General features: G+C 54.8%; 1 protein-coding gene across 2 annotated transcripts in view; it reads right to left on the bottom strand.

Annotated features, from left to right (window-relative positions):
* Positions 1-14,389, bottom strand: part of DDX31 (DEAD-box helicase 31) — a 63,541-nt gene that overhangs the window by 27,157 nt on the left and 21,995 nt on the right. Inside the window, exons 14-17 of one of the 2 annotated variants that reach the window (XM_037492930.2) lie at positions 14,152-14,211; positions 6,514-6,564; positions 4,869-5,008; positions 526-607 (exon numbers count right to left, since the gene is read on the bottom strand). In XM_037492930.2, coding sequence (XP_037348827.1) covers positions 526-607; positions 4,869-5,008; positions 6,514-6,564; positions 14,152-14,211 — 333 coding nt within the window. The remainder of the gene's footprint in view (positions 1-525; positions 608-4,868; positions 5,009-6,513; positions 6,565-14,151; positions 14,212-14,389) is intronic. The other variant, XM_054689214.1, reaches the window with a different exon arrangement.

The following is a 14,389-nucleotide window of genomic DNA, read 5'->3' as shown; positions in this document are numbered from 1 at the left end:
CCCCACCCATGTGCAGTGTGCCTGACGCCCGGCACGGGCTGGGGCAGCTGTCCAGCACGGCTGTCTCAGGGTCTCCAGGTGGAGCCGCTCAGACAGGACAGACTACTTCTTGATGACCTCGTCTTTTACTCTTCCTCTTAACACACACCAAGAAATGACTCCAACAAGTATGCGTGAAGGGAGGCCAGAGAATTCCTTTACCCGCACTGTCTGGGGCGGACAGGCCCGACCGCGTGTCCCTGCTGGTCCTCTGTGGCGTGGACCACCACTCGGCGCACTCTGGCCGGGAGCGAGCCCACCTCTCTGGGAAGGCTGCGGGCAGACCTCCAGGGCGGCGCGGCCCCGTGACTGGACGAGAGCAGCAAACACACCCAGAGCAAAGGAAAGGAAACACACAATTACGTGTTCACAGTCTGTACGTTTTGCTTAGGGGAGAAAGTGAGTCTCCTGTGCACAAACCTCTACTCCCCAGTCAGGAGAGGGTCATGGCAGTTATCGGCAAACACGGTCAGTAATCAGACTCACCTCGTTTCCCTGCCGTCTCCCTTTGAAACAATCATCCCGCGTCAGAACAGACAAAATAGCCTCCATCTTCATCTCAGACATGCTGCAAAAGGAAGGACAAGTCCCGGTGAACCTCGCATTCTCTCAGGAACACCCAGGACCTTGCTGCATGAAGCCGGCCCGTCTCAAGCTGACGAGAGGGCGCAGAAGCTTCGCCGTCACTGAAAGTGAACACTCTCCTGATCTTTCAGAATCGGAGGCAAGGAATGTCTAGGATGTTGCGCGGTAGAAGGGGTCATATTCCCAGCAATGTGCTTCCTCTCTGCTGAATCTACAGTGGGCTCCCTCTAGGATACCCTCCGTGGAGCTGCTTCTCCGAGTACTCGCCCCAGGTCTGAGTAACCATCTACACCCTGACTTGACCGGATCACGAAGCAACAAAACATCCCATTGTTCCTTCGGTTTGATAATTAAACCATAAAGGGGGTGGGGAGTGGCTTTTTCAAAAAGACCTTCAGCTGTTGGGGTAAACACCTCAGTGGAAGTTACCGAGCACCCATCACCCCATCCACACGCCCGCACCCTCCTCTGCTCCACCCCAAAAGGCCCTCACTGCCATCACTTGTGACTACCAGGCTGTGAAGCCCATCGATCTCTGGTGAAGCAGAGCTGCATGCAAATGGCTGAAACCAGAATTGGGGCTTCACTCATGAACAGAAGCCACCAGAGGCCGAGCAGAAACCAGCACCCCACTCAGCAGTGAAACCAGGAAAGCCAGACCCTCACTTGCCATCTTTCGAGGTCACAGGCGGACCCCAGACCCACGTGGCTACGCTGAGGGAGGAAAGCTGCTGGCTGTAAACAGATTCCCAGGGAGGAAGGGGCAGGGAAGGGGTTTATTGGGGGAGAAAAACAGATCATGAAAAGATAAATGACTTTCCTGTGTGTTGTTTTCTTCCCTAACAGTAACAGCAAATTAAAACATGAATGGCAGCCTCTTATGCATTCCCCTCCCCCAAAGGCTACTCTGACAAAGCTATGAATGAAAACGTCACATCTCTGACAGCCACTCACCTGAAATCTGTCACCGCTTTCCCAACACCCCAGCCCCCTCCCAACCCTTCTTGGCTGCCAGCTCAGCCTGGACCGTGGATCCTTTTCCAGCATCAGAGGCAAGCGGAGGGCGCGAGCTGTGGGAGAGGGCAGGGTGGGCGCGAGGGGTGCTCGCGAGCTCATGGAAAAATCTATTTTTCATAAGAGACAGAAATGCAAGGCGACTGAATTTGCCTCATACTTATGCCTGGGAATCTGAAGGAAGATGAAACCCTATCCTTTCCTTTGTCTGACTGACCTGCCTCTATCCGTCCCTTTTCTTCTAGAAGAAAAAAAGGAAAAATACAAAAATAAAAGAAACGTAAGAACCTGGGGGTCAAATCTTAAGGTAGGAAGAAAAAGAACAGGAATGCCATTCACAGTCAGGCACAGGGATAAGCAGGCCACAGGAAGGCGGACCCCAGGCAAGCTGAGAGAGCTGGGGGGGGGGGGGGGGGGGGGGGGGGCAAGTACATCTACTCTGCCCGGAGGGGGCCGAGAAGGGACTCCAATGAGTCACAGTTTAAAGGGGCCTCACCTAGGCTAAGAAACCTTGGCTTCTGAGGAAGAGGCAAACCTACCCTGCATTCAGGGCCTGTCTTTTGCTGTTCTAAGAAGGGTTGGTTTTGCTGAAGCATTTCCATTTTAACACACCGATGACGGCCTTCATTAGAAGAACATTTAAAGGGGAAGTGGGGAAGAGTCAGGACGCTGACAAGGAGGAAGAAGTCAAAGGGGTGGAGAAAGCCTCCGCCCGCCATCTCCTGCCTCCCCCCACCCCCCCCCCCCATCTCCTGCCCCAGCCCCTGCCTGCCTCCTAAATCTGGCCGGAGGCGGGTGGCGACTTGTTGGGAAGGTCCTTGCTGCAGAGAGCCTCAGCCTGCCACCTGCACCTCCCACAAAGCTTCAGGCCGCTGGTGCCCCGCTAGCGGCACACAGATTCTTAGGCACAAAACACACTCACACTTCCACCTGCTTTTTTTTTTTTTTAACATTTCGGAACACACCTTTTGAATTCCAAAAATGCCCAAGTCTGCTTCTTCACCCCATATACTTTGCAACCAGTTCTTACTAGATTTATTTTTGGTATTAAGTCAGAGAAGCAGTCTGTACATACATACCTAACATCTGCCCCTCCTGACTTGGAGGAAAATGCACAGCTGCCCACACACACAGGCTCCAGGCCTGCTTAGGTCAGTTCTGTCAGCCCATGAGGCCGTCTGGTACCAGCACTTAGTGAGCCCATGAGGCCGTCTGGTACAGGCACTTGGTTTTCAGGGCAGAAAACAGCAGGCGGGACACCGACAGGGCTCGCGCCCTGTTCCTCAGCCGCAAACCTCCTCCCCACAATGTCTCTCTTGCCCCTTCTGGCTTCCTCGCCCAGCCCAAGCCCTCGGCCTCCTGAGCTGTGTCCTGAACATGAGCACCACGCTGGAGTCTCACGAGTGCTGTTATGCCTGAAACTTTCCCCACAAGCAGTGTGTTTATTCAGGCAGAGGTGCCCCCGTCACCCACCACCCACCACCGGCACACACCTACAACCACTGATGAGGAGGTTGTATCAAGGTGGGCGACCCAGGAGAGGGGGCACTCAGTGAGGGAGCTGCTGGCAGGATGGGGTACAGGGACATGCACCCACAGGTCCAGCATGTATTGGCGGGGGTGGAGGGAAGGGAGCTCTGTGATGGCTACACAAGTCTGAAAACACTTCCCACAGGTGCACAAGCCCCCGGGACACACAAGAACCACTGCACTGAGGACATCGGTGACATTGGGGAATCTTCACCCCCATGTGTATCTGGAGCACGGCTGCCCACAGGGTGCTGCATAGACACAGAGGGCCACGTACATGAGTGCCAGCCCGGGATTTGGAATCTAGTGGCAATGAAGCCCTCGGGGACAAGTGACTGACTGACCTGCCAGACTGCTCTCACGAGTAAGAGGAATAGGCCATCCTCCTGAGCTAGTCTACACCACTGTCAGTCAGCAAAGTTAAGATGAGACATGTTAAGTGGTAGCGCAAAGCACTCCTGAAACCACAGAAGGAAGCCCCTTCCTAGTTCGCTGGAGCAACCTTGAGAGCTAGGGGGCGCCCCAAAGTCAGCAAGGGGAGGGAAGCGCCGCAGGGTGGGGCATACGGGACGAGTGGTGGGATGTCACGTCCGGTGCTCCAAGCGGGCACCTGTGCTTGGTCCCGTGGCCCAGGCCAGGTCCTCATGCGGCCCAGCGGTATTTCAGTATTGGTCAAGAACACGCGCCTTTCCCAGTTCTGGACTTCAGGGGGCGAGTCTTGCGGGCTCACTGGACACATCACACAAAGAGCAGAGTAGAGGAAGCGTGGCCCTCAGGTCCAGTGCACACCGAGGTATGTGCCCAGGTCCGGGTGTGGGGTCTGAGCGGCCACAGCCCCTGCCACACCTGTGGGGAAGACACACGGCTCTGTGCCTCCTGGGACGCCGACAGTGTCACCAGTCGGCTCACTTGTCGCTGAGCACAAGATGTCTGGACAAGGTCAGCGTGAACGCTGCTTGCCCTGTGACACCTGTGATGAGAGCTGCTTACTTCAGGTGCCGGAGAGTGTATGGAAAACATGAGAAAAGAAATTCATTCTTGGAGCCTGGGGAAATCGCTCGGCCTTTGGAACATGGCTCCTGGCCCAGCTGGACGGCTGCTCTCTGGATTTGCTTTGTGTATCTTCAGTGAGACCGAGATTGGGGGAGCCTGACTAAGTGTGCTCACACTGTGACCAGCTGAGGCGGTGCCCGGGCGACATGGGAGCTTAACTGGGGGCAGAAAGCGATGTTGCCTGTCACCAACACACAGCACAAGCTCCCGCAAACCTCCTCATGACTTCTCCCTGGGCCGGTTTTTCTGGGGAGATGGGAGTTGTGTGGTGAGTAGAAAGTATTATTCTTCTCAACTTTAAAGGTGGACAACTTTAACTGCAAGAAATTAAAAGCATCAACAGGAAAGGTCTTTCTGAAGGCCAGAGAGGGCCACGCACACGCTCCAGGGGGAGGAGCGAGCACAGCCCTCGACCCCAGACCAGGCACGACCCGCATGGCCCTCGACTCCGTCTGCCATGCAACGAAAACTGTCATGTGCTGATGGCATTAAGGGTTTTAGTTTTTGCCACTGGCTATTCTGGGACTCATTTAGGGATCACAAGGGTTAATGGCTCTTCGTCAGCTTACAAGGCCCTTCCGCTGTAAAAAGCGACAGAAAGTTAATTAGGTGAGATCAGCCGAAAGCCGTTCAGGTTTCTGACTCACTTGATTTTGTGAGAAGCCAACGAGTTGACATATTCTGCCTCCGAAGGAGCCAAAATGAGCAGGCTGCTCCCCTGGCAGCCAATCCGGGCGGTTCTCCCAATCCGGTGGATGTATTCGGCAGGTGAAGACGGAGCGTTGTACTAAAAAGGGCAACAAAAATGAAGGCATTCACAGATCAAGGGATTGCCATTAATTGGAAGTGCAATACCCCTCACCTGCCTCCAGGTATCCCAAGAATTAAATCCTGGTGCTATGGTTACCCTCACGCAATCACAAGGAGAAGTCACTCAGCCCTGAAACTCCTGGCTTCATCGGAAATAACAAGGCTCTGACACGCCAGCGTGAGCAGCGGCCAAGTTTCAGAGAAACGAGACGTCTCCTTGTCCCAATATCGCCCTTTTAATTTTACTTCTCCACAGGTCTCTTCACGTTCCCATTTGCATTTTTTCACCGTGGTGACCGAGCAAGGTGAACAGGCTGGCAGGTGGGGTACAGTTCTGCAGGCTGACCACACGACCTTGGCCTACTTCCCCAGCAGACAGAGCAGCGGGAATGTGGCTGCTGGACAGGGAGAGGCAGCAGGGGCACAGGATCCCTGAAAGGCTTGCCGCCACCCCTGCTGCACCCCACCCAGTCCCATGAGGAGGAGTTGCCGGGCCATGAGAAACAGGTTCCCTCACACTGGACCAGCGACGGTGCCTGGGCCTGCTGTGGGGCGAGGGCAACCTACACCGCAGCAGGATGGATGACCACAGCCTCGGACGTTCTCCAGGCCAGTCTTGGGTCATCATGAAGACAGGCTGACCACATTCCTCCTCTCCGCCCCTTCCCTCTGCGACCACGGGGAGCAGAGATCAGAGGACCATGATGGCTGCAGCCTGCGGGAGGCCAGGCCTCGCGCTAATCACAAGCAGGTGCCAAGCGATCGACTGTGCGTGAAAGGCCTCTTGCACATTAAGGCCCCACGGCCTCCTTATCTGCGACGCGCCCAGTGGCCAGCAGAGAAGGCAAAGCATGCTCCAATGCAGTGAGAACTGCAGTGAGTAGACCAGGTTTCCCAGCCAGTGGCAGGCGTTCAAATGCACGAGAACATGACTAAGCCGTAACTCACGTAAAGAGCGCACCCCCGCCCCCACACAGAAGGGCTTGAAAAATGCCATTCTGTGGACTAACAAAAAGAAAATCCAAAAGAAAAACCACCAGACTCTGGTGCTAACACCTGTACCCTCTGGCAAAGCGTGCAGCACTAGATGTATGTGTAAGATGCTGTCAAGGACTTAATTGCCCCTGGAAGTCACTGTACATGGACACGGCTCTCAGGACAGCTGAGGCCTCTCCTCCCGGACACAATGAGGCTTCCCGGGGCCTGGGCTACTCCCACTCTTTTCAGATTGGACACTGCATGTGACATGCATCAGTCTGGAAGCAGGGCCTCCTCCCGTGAGGGCGCAGGCTGGCTGTTTGGCTGCAGCAGCGAGGAAGGCTGGGTTAGGGAAAGAGGATTGTGCTGGTAAGGATGGTTGCTGCCTGGTTACCAGGGCAACGCCCAAGAGGGTAATAATAATTATTCTACTTAAAGGCAATGCACCCACTTGAGATCATATATTCCTGTTTCGAGCTCACACTTGAACAAGTAAAAAATTACCTGAACAATCCATGTGACTTGCGGGAGATCTAAGCCCCGAGCTGCAACATCCTTCAAAAGAGAAAAGAACATTGTTAAGACTGAGTTTCTAAACCTTTGGTCATGGAGCTGTTTGATACTTTAACGCAAACTAGGAGGGCCCACGCGTGCATGTATACACACACACACACACACGCACGCATGCACACACACACACACAAACTTCAGGCACCAAGAAGTCCATCTGTGGCTTCAGCTACTTCTGACGTCGGGGAAGGCCCCTGAGGGCCACTGGGGAGGCAGGCATGACCGCTTCCTAGAGGACACCACGCACAGCTAGGAAATGAAGTGCTCGTCACTGTCAAGTAAGAACTTGGGAAACTTCAAGCATGTTTTACTACTTTCACAGTTGATCTGAAAACCGTGCCACTATGCAGTGCCTTCGCTCATACCTGTCAGCAGTGTCCAGCAATGCCCGGCTCTGAGGCGTGCTTCTGGAGAGCGCCAGGGTGTCCCCTTGCGGAGGGGGTGGCAGAGTGTGACAAGGACTGTGCTCAGCGCCCCAGAGAGCAACAAGGAACAAGCGAGGGCCGCCAATTTCAAAGGCTAAACTTGCAGACCAAAGCTTGACTCTACAGATGGAAACCGTCAGAGCAACGGCACTTTATTTTCCTCTTGAGCGCGTCACCAACCAAAGAGCCAAGACTCTCTGCTTCCTTGAGTCCCTGGCTCTTCTGGCAGAGAGACTAGAAAGTGGGACTCCTCCAGTCCTTAGCAGTAAATTTACACTTGGCCTTCGCCCCGAAGGTGACCATCACCCATCGGCATTTCTGTGCACCAGATACTGCACGGGGCACCTCGCCTTTGCTACCTTGACTCAGCACCAAACAGCTCAAAACGATCGTGATTTCCTTTTGACAGAGGTTCAGAGAGATTAAGCAACCTGCCAGGGACACACAGCCGAGCAGTGGCCCTCAAATCCAGTCTGCTTTACTTTGCCTTATTAGATCACCTTGTATTCCACCATCAAAAAGATGCTGTGTCCCTAATATACTGCTGGTGGGGGTGCAAAATAGTACAAAGCCCCAACGGCAGGAAATATGACAACAGCCAGCAAAATCATACCACTTGCCCTTTGACACCCCAGAGATACACTGGCAAAAATATAAAGCGATATGTGTACAAGCTTTCCCTGCAGCAAGAAGCAGCATCCAGAGGGGTCAGGCTGACTACGGCATGGCCACGCCCGCCCCTGGAGCCCTGGGAAAAAGCGGAGGCGCCCGTGGACGGGCGTGGAAGACCTCTAGGGCGTGCTCTGAGTATGGACACTCTGCCTTTGTGCAAAATGGGAGAGGTTAAAATAAACTGTTCATATTTGAAAAAGAAATGAGAAAGTGAAAACCTCAAAAGCTCACAAGTCACCCACAAGGGAAGGAAGAGGGGAAGGGGTCAAGGACAGGCCAGACTTCCTTTGCTGGACCTTCGTACTCTGACCGGAACCAGGGAAATGTGCTGATCCAGTGGGAAGGCAAACCAGCGGTGATGCGGCGCAGGAGCCTAACTCACCCCTAGGCCTCATTCCTGCCAGAAATAAAGAAGCAGACACAGCTCAAGAGCCTGAATCTGACCAAGAGTCTCCACCCGGCTGCCGGCGGACAGTCCGTGCAGGGAGGGGGACCCGCGGAGCATCACGCGGACGACTGGCCAGACCCAGATCATGGGGTGTGCTGAAGGACAAAGGCCGTCCCGCCAAAAACCCAGGAAACAAGAGGGTGACGGAAAGAAAAGACTTTAAAGAGCCGGATGAGCGGGGCGGAACCAGCAGCCGCACGGATGCCAGGCGGCTCACCTGCAGGAAGGGGCTTCTACGTTTCTTTTCGCACTGTCCTATGTGCTTTAACAATGAACTCACATCATTTCCAAGCAAATTTTTATTTTGAAAACTTACACCCACAAAAACGCTGAAGATGACGAGTTCAGCAGCCCGGACACCTGCGTGGAAGCCCCCCAGTGCACACGGGCTTTCTCGACATACAGATGCTTCCCGAGCCATCTAAGTTGCAAAGGTCACAGTTACTGTGAAGTGCTTTTTAGCACATACCTCCTAAGTAAAAGGAGGTGCATGCACATCATCGCCCCTGAGAACTTTAGCACCGAAACGCCCTGTTCCCGAACAACCAGGTCCCAGGCACGTGTCTGCCCTGCTGATCACGGTCTCTCCTGACCCAGAGCCGAAACAGAGAGCACACACTCCATCCGCAAGAGATCCTGCTGCCTTCCGCAATCTAGAACAATACCCGGGTCCCTGATTTACTCAGTGCTTTGAGGACTACCCATTTTGAGGGTCCAGGTGCCTTGAAGAATATCCCAGAGCCTGGAATTGCACGAACGAAGCTTTTTTGAAAAATACTAACCCCGCAAAAAGGTCCCACAGGAAGCACCGTAACCCACTGGCTTCCCCTACCACCCAGGGCCGAGGCAGGACTGGAGGGCCGTGGCCCTCCATCAGATACCTCACCCGGGCCCCCGAGGTCAAGGTCTGCCTGCCTCGCTGATCACACCCAGGCTGGCTGGCTTCCTCCGAACCGTGGCTGGGTTGCGCGCATAAAGTGTTACACAGAAGTTTAAGGTATTAAACGTGTGTCAACCACCCACGAAGTGTTCAGACACTCCCACGTGCCCTGAAAGCTGCAGGCGGATGTTCCAGAGCTGATGCCTTTGAGAACACAATTCACAGTGTTCTCCACACAAACCACGGTTGATGTCTTGAGACAAACTGACGGGTTCTTAAATCTGCTAAGCTCCTGTGAAGACGTGACTTATTTTATGTAAGTGCTCTGCAGTGGGAGAGCGTGTAGACAATGGGCTGCCTGAGCTTTACAGACAGGCTTTGTAAAAAATTTAATGCTCGTCAGTTTAGTAAATTCAACCAGGAAACACAGATAAAACTCTTAAACCAGCACACGCCGGCACGAGACCTGCAGAACACGAGCGCGCGGCAGTGCTGAGGGAGAACTAGCCACCCGGCGTGGGGACAGCTGAGGTTCCCTTTCCCACTTGGGCGCCTGTGACCAGGACAAGAGGCTGGGCGTGATGTCCCCGTCCCGACTACTCATCTTGAGGCAGGAGAGCCTCCCAAGTCGCCACCCCCTACTCATACCTAAGCCAGCCATTTCCGTAAGTCCTTCTTTCTGTTCTCCATCAGGGCCACCAGAGAGAACAGGAGAAAGGCGCCATCTTCCTGGTTCAGGAAGAGAGACAACCGGACTTCAGGATCACTCAGAGGCCATATAACCTGGGCAGGTCAATCTATCTCTCTGAGCCTCAGTTTACCCACCTACAAAACAGCTGAGAGAGCCACCCTGACGAAGGTGTCGATCAGAAGCCAAAGCATATGTGAGGTGATTTGATTGAGCAGTGGCCTGGGATTGCCCCACCCTCCCTCCCTCCCCCCCAGACAGAGGACACAGAGGAGCAGGCGTCCGCTCTGCCTTCCCAGAACGCTGGCCGCCAGCTGTGTGCCAGACCGCAGGACACCGTGACCTGCCAACGGCTCAGCAAAGCCTTCGGTCCTCTGCCCACTCTCAGAACTTCGGTCCAGCCCAACTGTATTCTGTTAACCTAATTAGGGCAAAAGAATGGCTAAAGTCAGTTCTGAAAGACACGCAACGGTGAGGCCTTGAAGCCGGGGCTTGACAACCGGCCGCCTCCGTGAGCGCGAGCAGTACAGATGGAAGGCAGTGTGCTCAGGTGCCAGCCTGTCAGTTGGATTAAAATGACTCATTTATTTACCCAAGAACCTCACAAAGTGCTTTTACTACCAGGGAGAGGGAGCCTGCCGGCGCTCTGAGCAAGGGACACGGCAAACCTGCCTCTGCCGCTTCTCGGCCTGCCAAAAGTCATTATTGCCGAGTGTGGAAAGCCATCAGCGGGGTACAGGCCCCTGTTGTCCGGGTGACAGATTGGGCTGCGTAATCAGAGGAGGAAGGGGAGAGTGCAGAAGCTGTCAGAGGCGCGAGATCTTGGCTAGAGCCGCCAAAGAACTGGCAACATGAGTTAGTGTAACTGAGTAAACAGCCAGCCATCTCCAAATGATCTCGCCATTAACACGGCTGAAATCAAGTGCGAGAGAGAAACTTCACCGAAAAGCATACCCTGGAGAAAAGCAGGAGAGTCTACCACTCATTTTGGGTGGTGAGCTGACACTCTCGTCTCTCTTAGGTCTCATCTCCTTTGTCTCCTGGCCTCCTGGCACAATGGGAACTCCCCGGGAGAGGAGACGAAGGCCAGCAGACGTGACAGCGTGTTTCGGGCAAAGCAAAACCCAATCGGGACCGTGCAAGGCAGCCCGGGCGACCGGGGATCGCCTGGACAAGGCAGCACGTGCTGGACAACCACAATTGGGTCCAGCCAGCAGTCCCAGGTGGAGCGGGACGGGCCTCTCCTCACCCAGAACGGCCACTGCTCCCCATTTAACCAGGGACAAGCAGAGAGCATGGAGTCAACCTCCGAAACAGGGAGCCTGGGAGTAGCGTCCCCAAGCACTCGAGGCGGTCTCTTCGCCGACCATCAGCCTGCCGAAGGCGGCGGGCGCTCCGGTCCCCTCCCTCGGCTCAGAGGAGTTCTCTGCCATCAGCAGGAGGAAATATCTGCGGAGAGCCTAACGCCTTCTCTCTGATTCCTCTCATTTCTTAATTCCGCCAGGGAAAGCGAGCTTTGAACTTTCAACAACTCCCTCCTCCTCATCCTGGCTCCCTACTCAAGCGGGCTTCTCAGATCTAGCTTTCTTGCGGACACAAAATTCCATCGTGGGTGTGTAAAGACACTCCCAAACAGACCAGTCTCTCCTGCCCACTGGCCGCCTGGGCCCCTGCCCAGGCCCCTCTCCTCACGGCCACGTTCAGAGAGACCCAGCACCGCCCAGGCCCCGAGAGACCACCCAGCATCCTTAAGCCCCTTGCTGTCAAGATGTCTGTAATTAGATGAAAGGACACACAATGACGTGTCACTTCCTAAAACGAGAAGATAATGGAGGACGAGGCAGGGAGGGGGCCCTCCAGCAGGAAAGGAAATAGCAGGACCGGGAGCTTTTGTGTGGAGCCACAACTCCCAGCTTTCATCCAGACACCCAGCCTTCGAGCCCCGTTCAAAGGGCCCTCCAATGATAAAATGGCAAAAGGAGCAGCAGAGAGGGCGGGAGAGGCCCCCGCGACAATTAACAACATGATTCCTCTTTATCAAAAGAAGCCGGTTCTCCATCTGCCTTGTCCTGACGTGGCCCTCGTTCCTCATTAACACTAAGGAGGCTCCTGGAGCGCGCTCAGAAGGCCTGGCAAGCAACAGGCTGCTGGGAAGTGACAGCCCTCCCCCACCCCACAATGGCCTCCGTGTCTCATATGCTGCCCAGCCCTCCGACACCAGGAGCGTCAGGCTGAAGCAAGCAAGTGTGGCAGGAGCGGAAGGGACCCGGGGAGAGTGAGTGAAGAGCCCTCATCCCTGGACACCTGGGCTTAGCTCCTGAGAAGTGGGGAGACGATGAGCCTCCCCCAGTTCTTCCCCGGTAGCTGACTGCATGAAAAAGGGAACTGGCAAAGGATCGGGGTACTGGGAGGCCCCGGACGAGCGGCGCACACATGGAGAGGCCAGAGGACCGACTCAGGCCAAAGTGAGAGCTCGCGTTCCCTGGGCACCATCCAGCAGGGCGGGGCTGGGCACTGGGATCTGCCCACCATGGGGCTCCCTGTCTGGCTGTCACTGGCCTGCACACAGCAGCCAGACAGAACAAGTCATCACATGGTTCAGACCCCACTGAGAATTACATTTCAGGAAGAATGATTCTTTTCCTTCCATGTCAATCTACTAAAAAACCAAAATCCAAACTAAACAAACCAAAATCCTGACTTTTCCATTCCTGGAGTTTTCTGAAACGTCATGCTCGCTGGTATCTGTAGAAGATGGCAGCACTGGCACCAGGAGACGGGGACCAGGGACAAGCGCCAGTCTTAAGGGTGAGAGAGACCCCATGCCCCTAACCTAGCCCAAGCTCCACACATATGTTCCCACTGTCTCCCACCCAACAGACTCGGCCACAAGAACGCTCTCCTCGAGGAGCGACACGGAAACAGAGGCCTTGTCCTCAACGAGCCGGCAGCCTTGTCTCTACAAAACTGCATGCGGGTGGTTCTCGGCACCGACTTTCTTGGGCCTCATCCACCCAGCCAAGCCACAAACACCGTGGCCCACTGAGTGCCCGCTCGGTGCCAAACTCTGGATGGAACAGCAAACAAGATGGTGCCTGTTTCCACAAGCTTGCGACCTGGGGGCAGACACCCAGACTGGGGCAGAGCATCACCCTGTGACCCAGCACACAGTGGGAGAGCCCGATGGAAGAACTGGAGCTCCCAGGGACCTGCTTCCTGAAAAAAATAAAACTGAAGCTGAGACCTAAATAGGGGTGAGTCAGAGTGGGGTGCCCCAGGCAGAGGGAATGCATGTACCAAGGCCCCCAGGTCAGAAAAAACAAGACCACACATTCAGGGAACTGAAAGGGCTGGAGCAAGGGGGAGCAGGCACGAGAGGACAAGAAGGGGTGACGCTCCAGAAAGGACTGAGCATGCAGTAAGGTTCCTGGCAAATTTCAAGTACATTAGCTGGACTCATGACTTCAGATCCGGCATTTAAAGATGTTTCTAGAGCAGACGCGAGCATCTGCCTTGAGGTTGGACGGACGGTGAGACTCAGACCTCCTTGGGAGGTGAGCCGGCCGGCAGGCTGGCGTGTCTGTGAGCATGCAGGCTCACACAGCAGAACAAAGCTGCCCTGGCTCACGGACTCTTGACACAGAGCGCGATCTCTATTGCCTTTAAGACGCAACACAGAGCAGCAGAGCCTTAAAAAGTAGTCGCCTTAAATGAGACCTACACAGGCTGCCAACAGCCCAGTGTCTTTGTTCCCATCCAGCGCTGTCCGCTGGAATTCCTACTTTTCTTGCAATTTCACTACTGCATAGACCACATAGGGGTTTCTCAAACAGCCAGTTGGAGATTAAGTCACATCATCCAAGATGGCACACACAGAAAAGGCATTTTCATCTCGGGAGCAAGCAGGAGCGAAGGGAAGTGAGTCCCCAGAGAAGCGGCACGGGGAAGGTGTGTTTCAATCTCGAAAGAGCACCAGAGTCGTGCATTAAAAAGGTCAGTGCTGAGCTGGAGGAGGGGCCGGCCCAGCCTGCAGATTTGAGGCCGGATGAACTGGCCCTGAAAATTGCAGGGCAAATGATAGTTTTAGACAATAGCAAATAAAGCCTGCGCAAGTGCATCTGTTTTCCTTTAAGGAGAGGTGAGCAGAGGCAGGCAGAGCGAGCCTGTTGTGGGAAGACTTTCTCAGCTCTAATTACTCCCGATAGCTGTTAATTTACAAGTTTTTGGTAGATAGAAATCGCCGAGATTCACACATTTTCAGACCAACAGCTGCCACTATTAGTGAGCAAATCGCCAAGTCCTGTGCAGGGTGGCAGCGACTGTCTGTGGCAGTCAGGTAACAAGCAGCAGTGGAGACCAGCCACCGAGAGGCCCGGCTGACGGCGGGGCGGGCTGCAGCGTGAACAGCCGACAGCCGGCACCACAGTCTCCCTTCACATGCAGAACAGGGGATACGCACCGTGCAAAGGAGGACGCCTGTCTTGGAGTGCGCGAACTCCTGAAACACGGCTGTTCTTTCCTACAAACACAAGGGAAAAGGCCTTACAACTCTGACAGGGAATCTGTGAGGCAGGTATAGATCCCTATCTCCCCGAGTCCCACCGCTCTCAGTGTCTTCAGGCAGAGGTGCTGTCAAGAAAGGGGAAGAAGTGGACGCCCCGTCTCCCGCGAAGACCTCACACTGACGGGACCCGACC

This window comes from Talpa occidentalis, unplaced genomic scaffold (genome assembly GCF_014898055.3).
Source record: "Talpa occidentalis isolate TD23 unplaced genomic scaffold, MPIMG_talOcc4v2.1 talOcc4.7, whole genome shotgun sequence".
NCBI lineage: Eukaryota > Metazoa > Chordata > Mammalia > Eulipotyphla > Talpidae > Talpa > Talpa occidentalis.
This window is presented reverse-complemented; position numbering and strand designations above follow the sequence as displayed.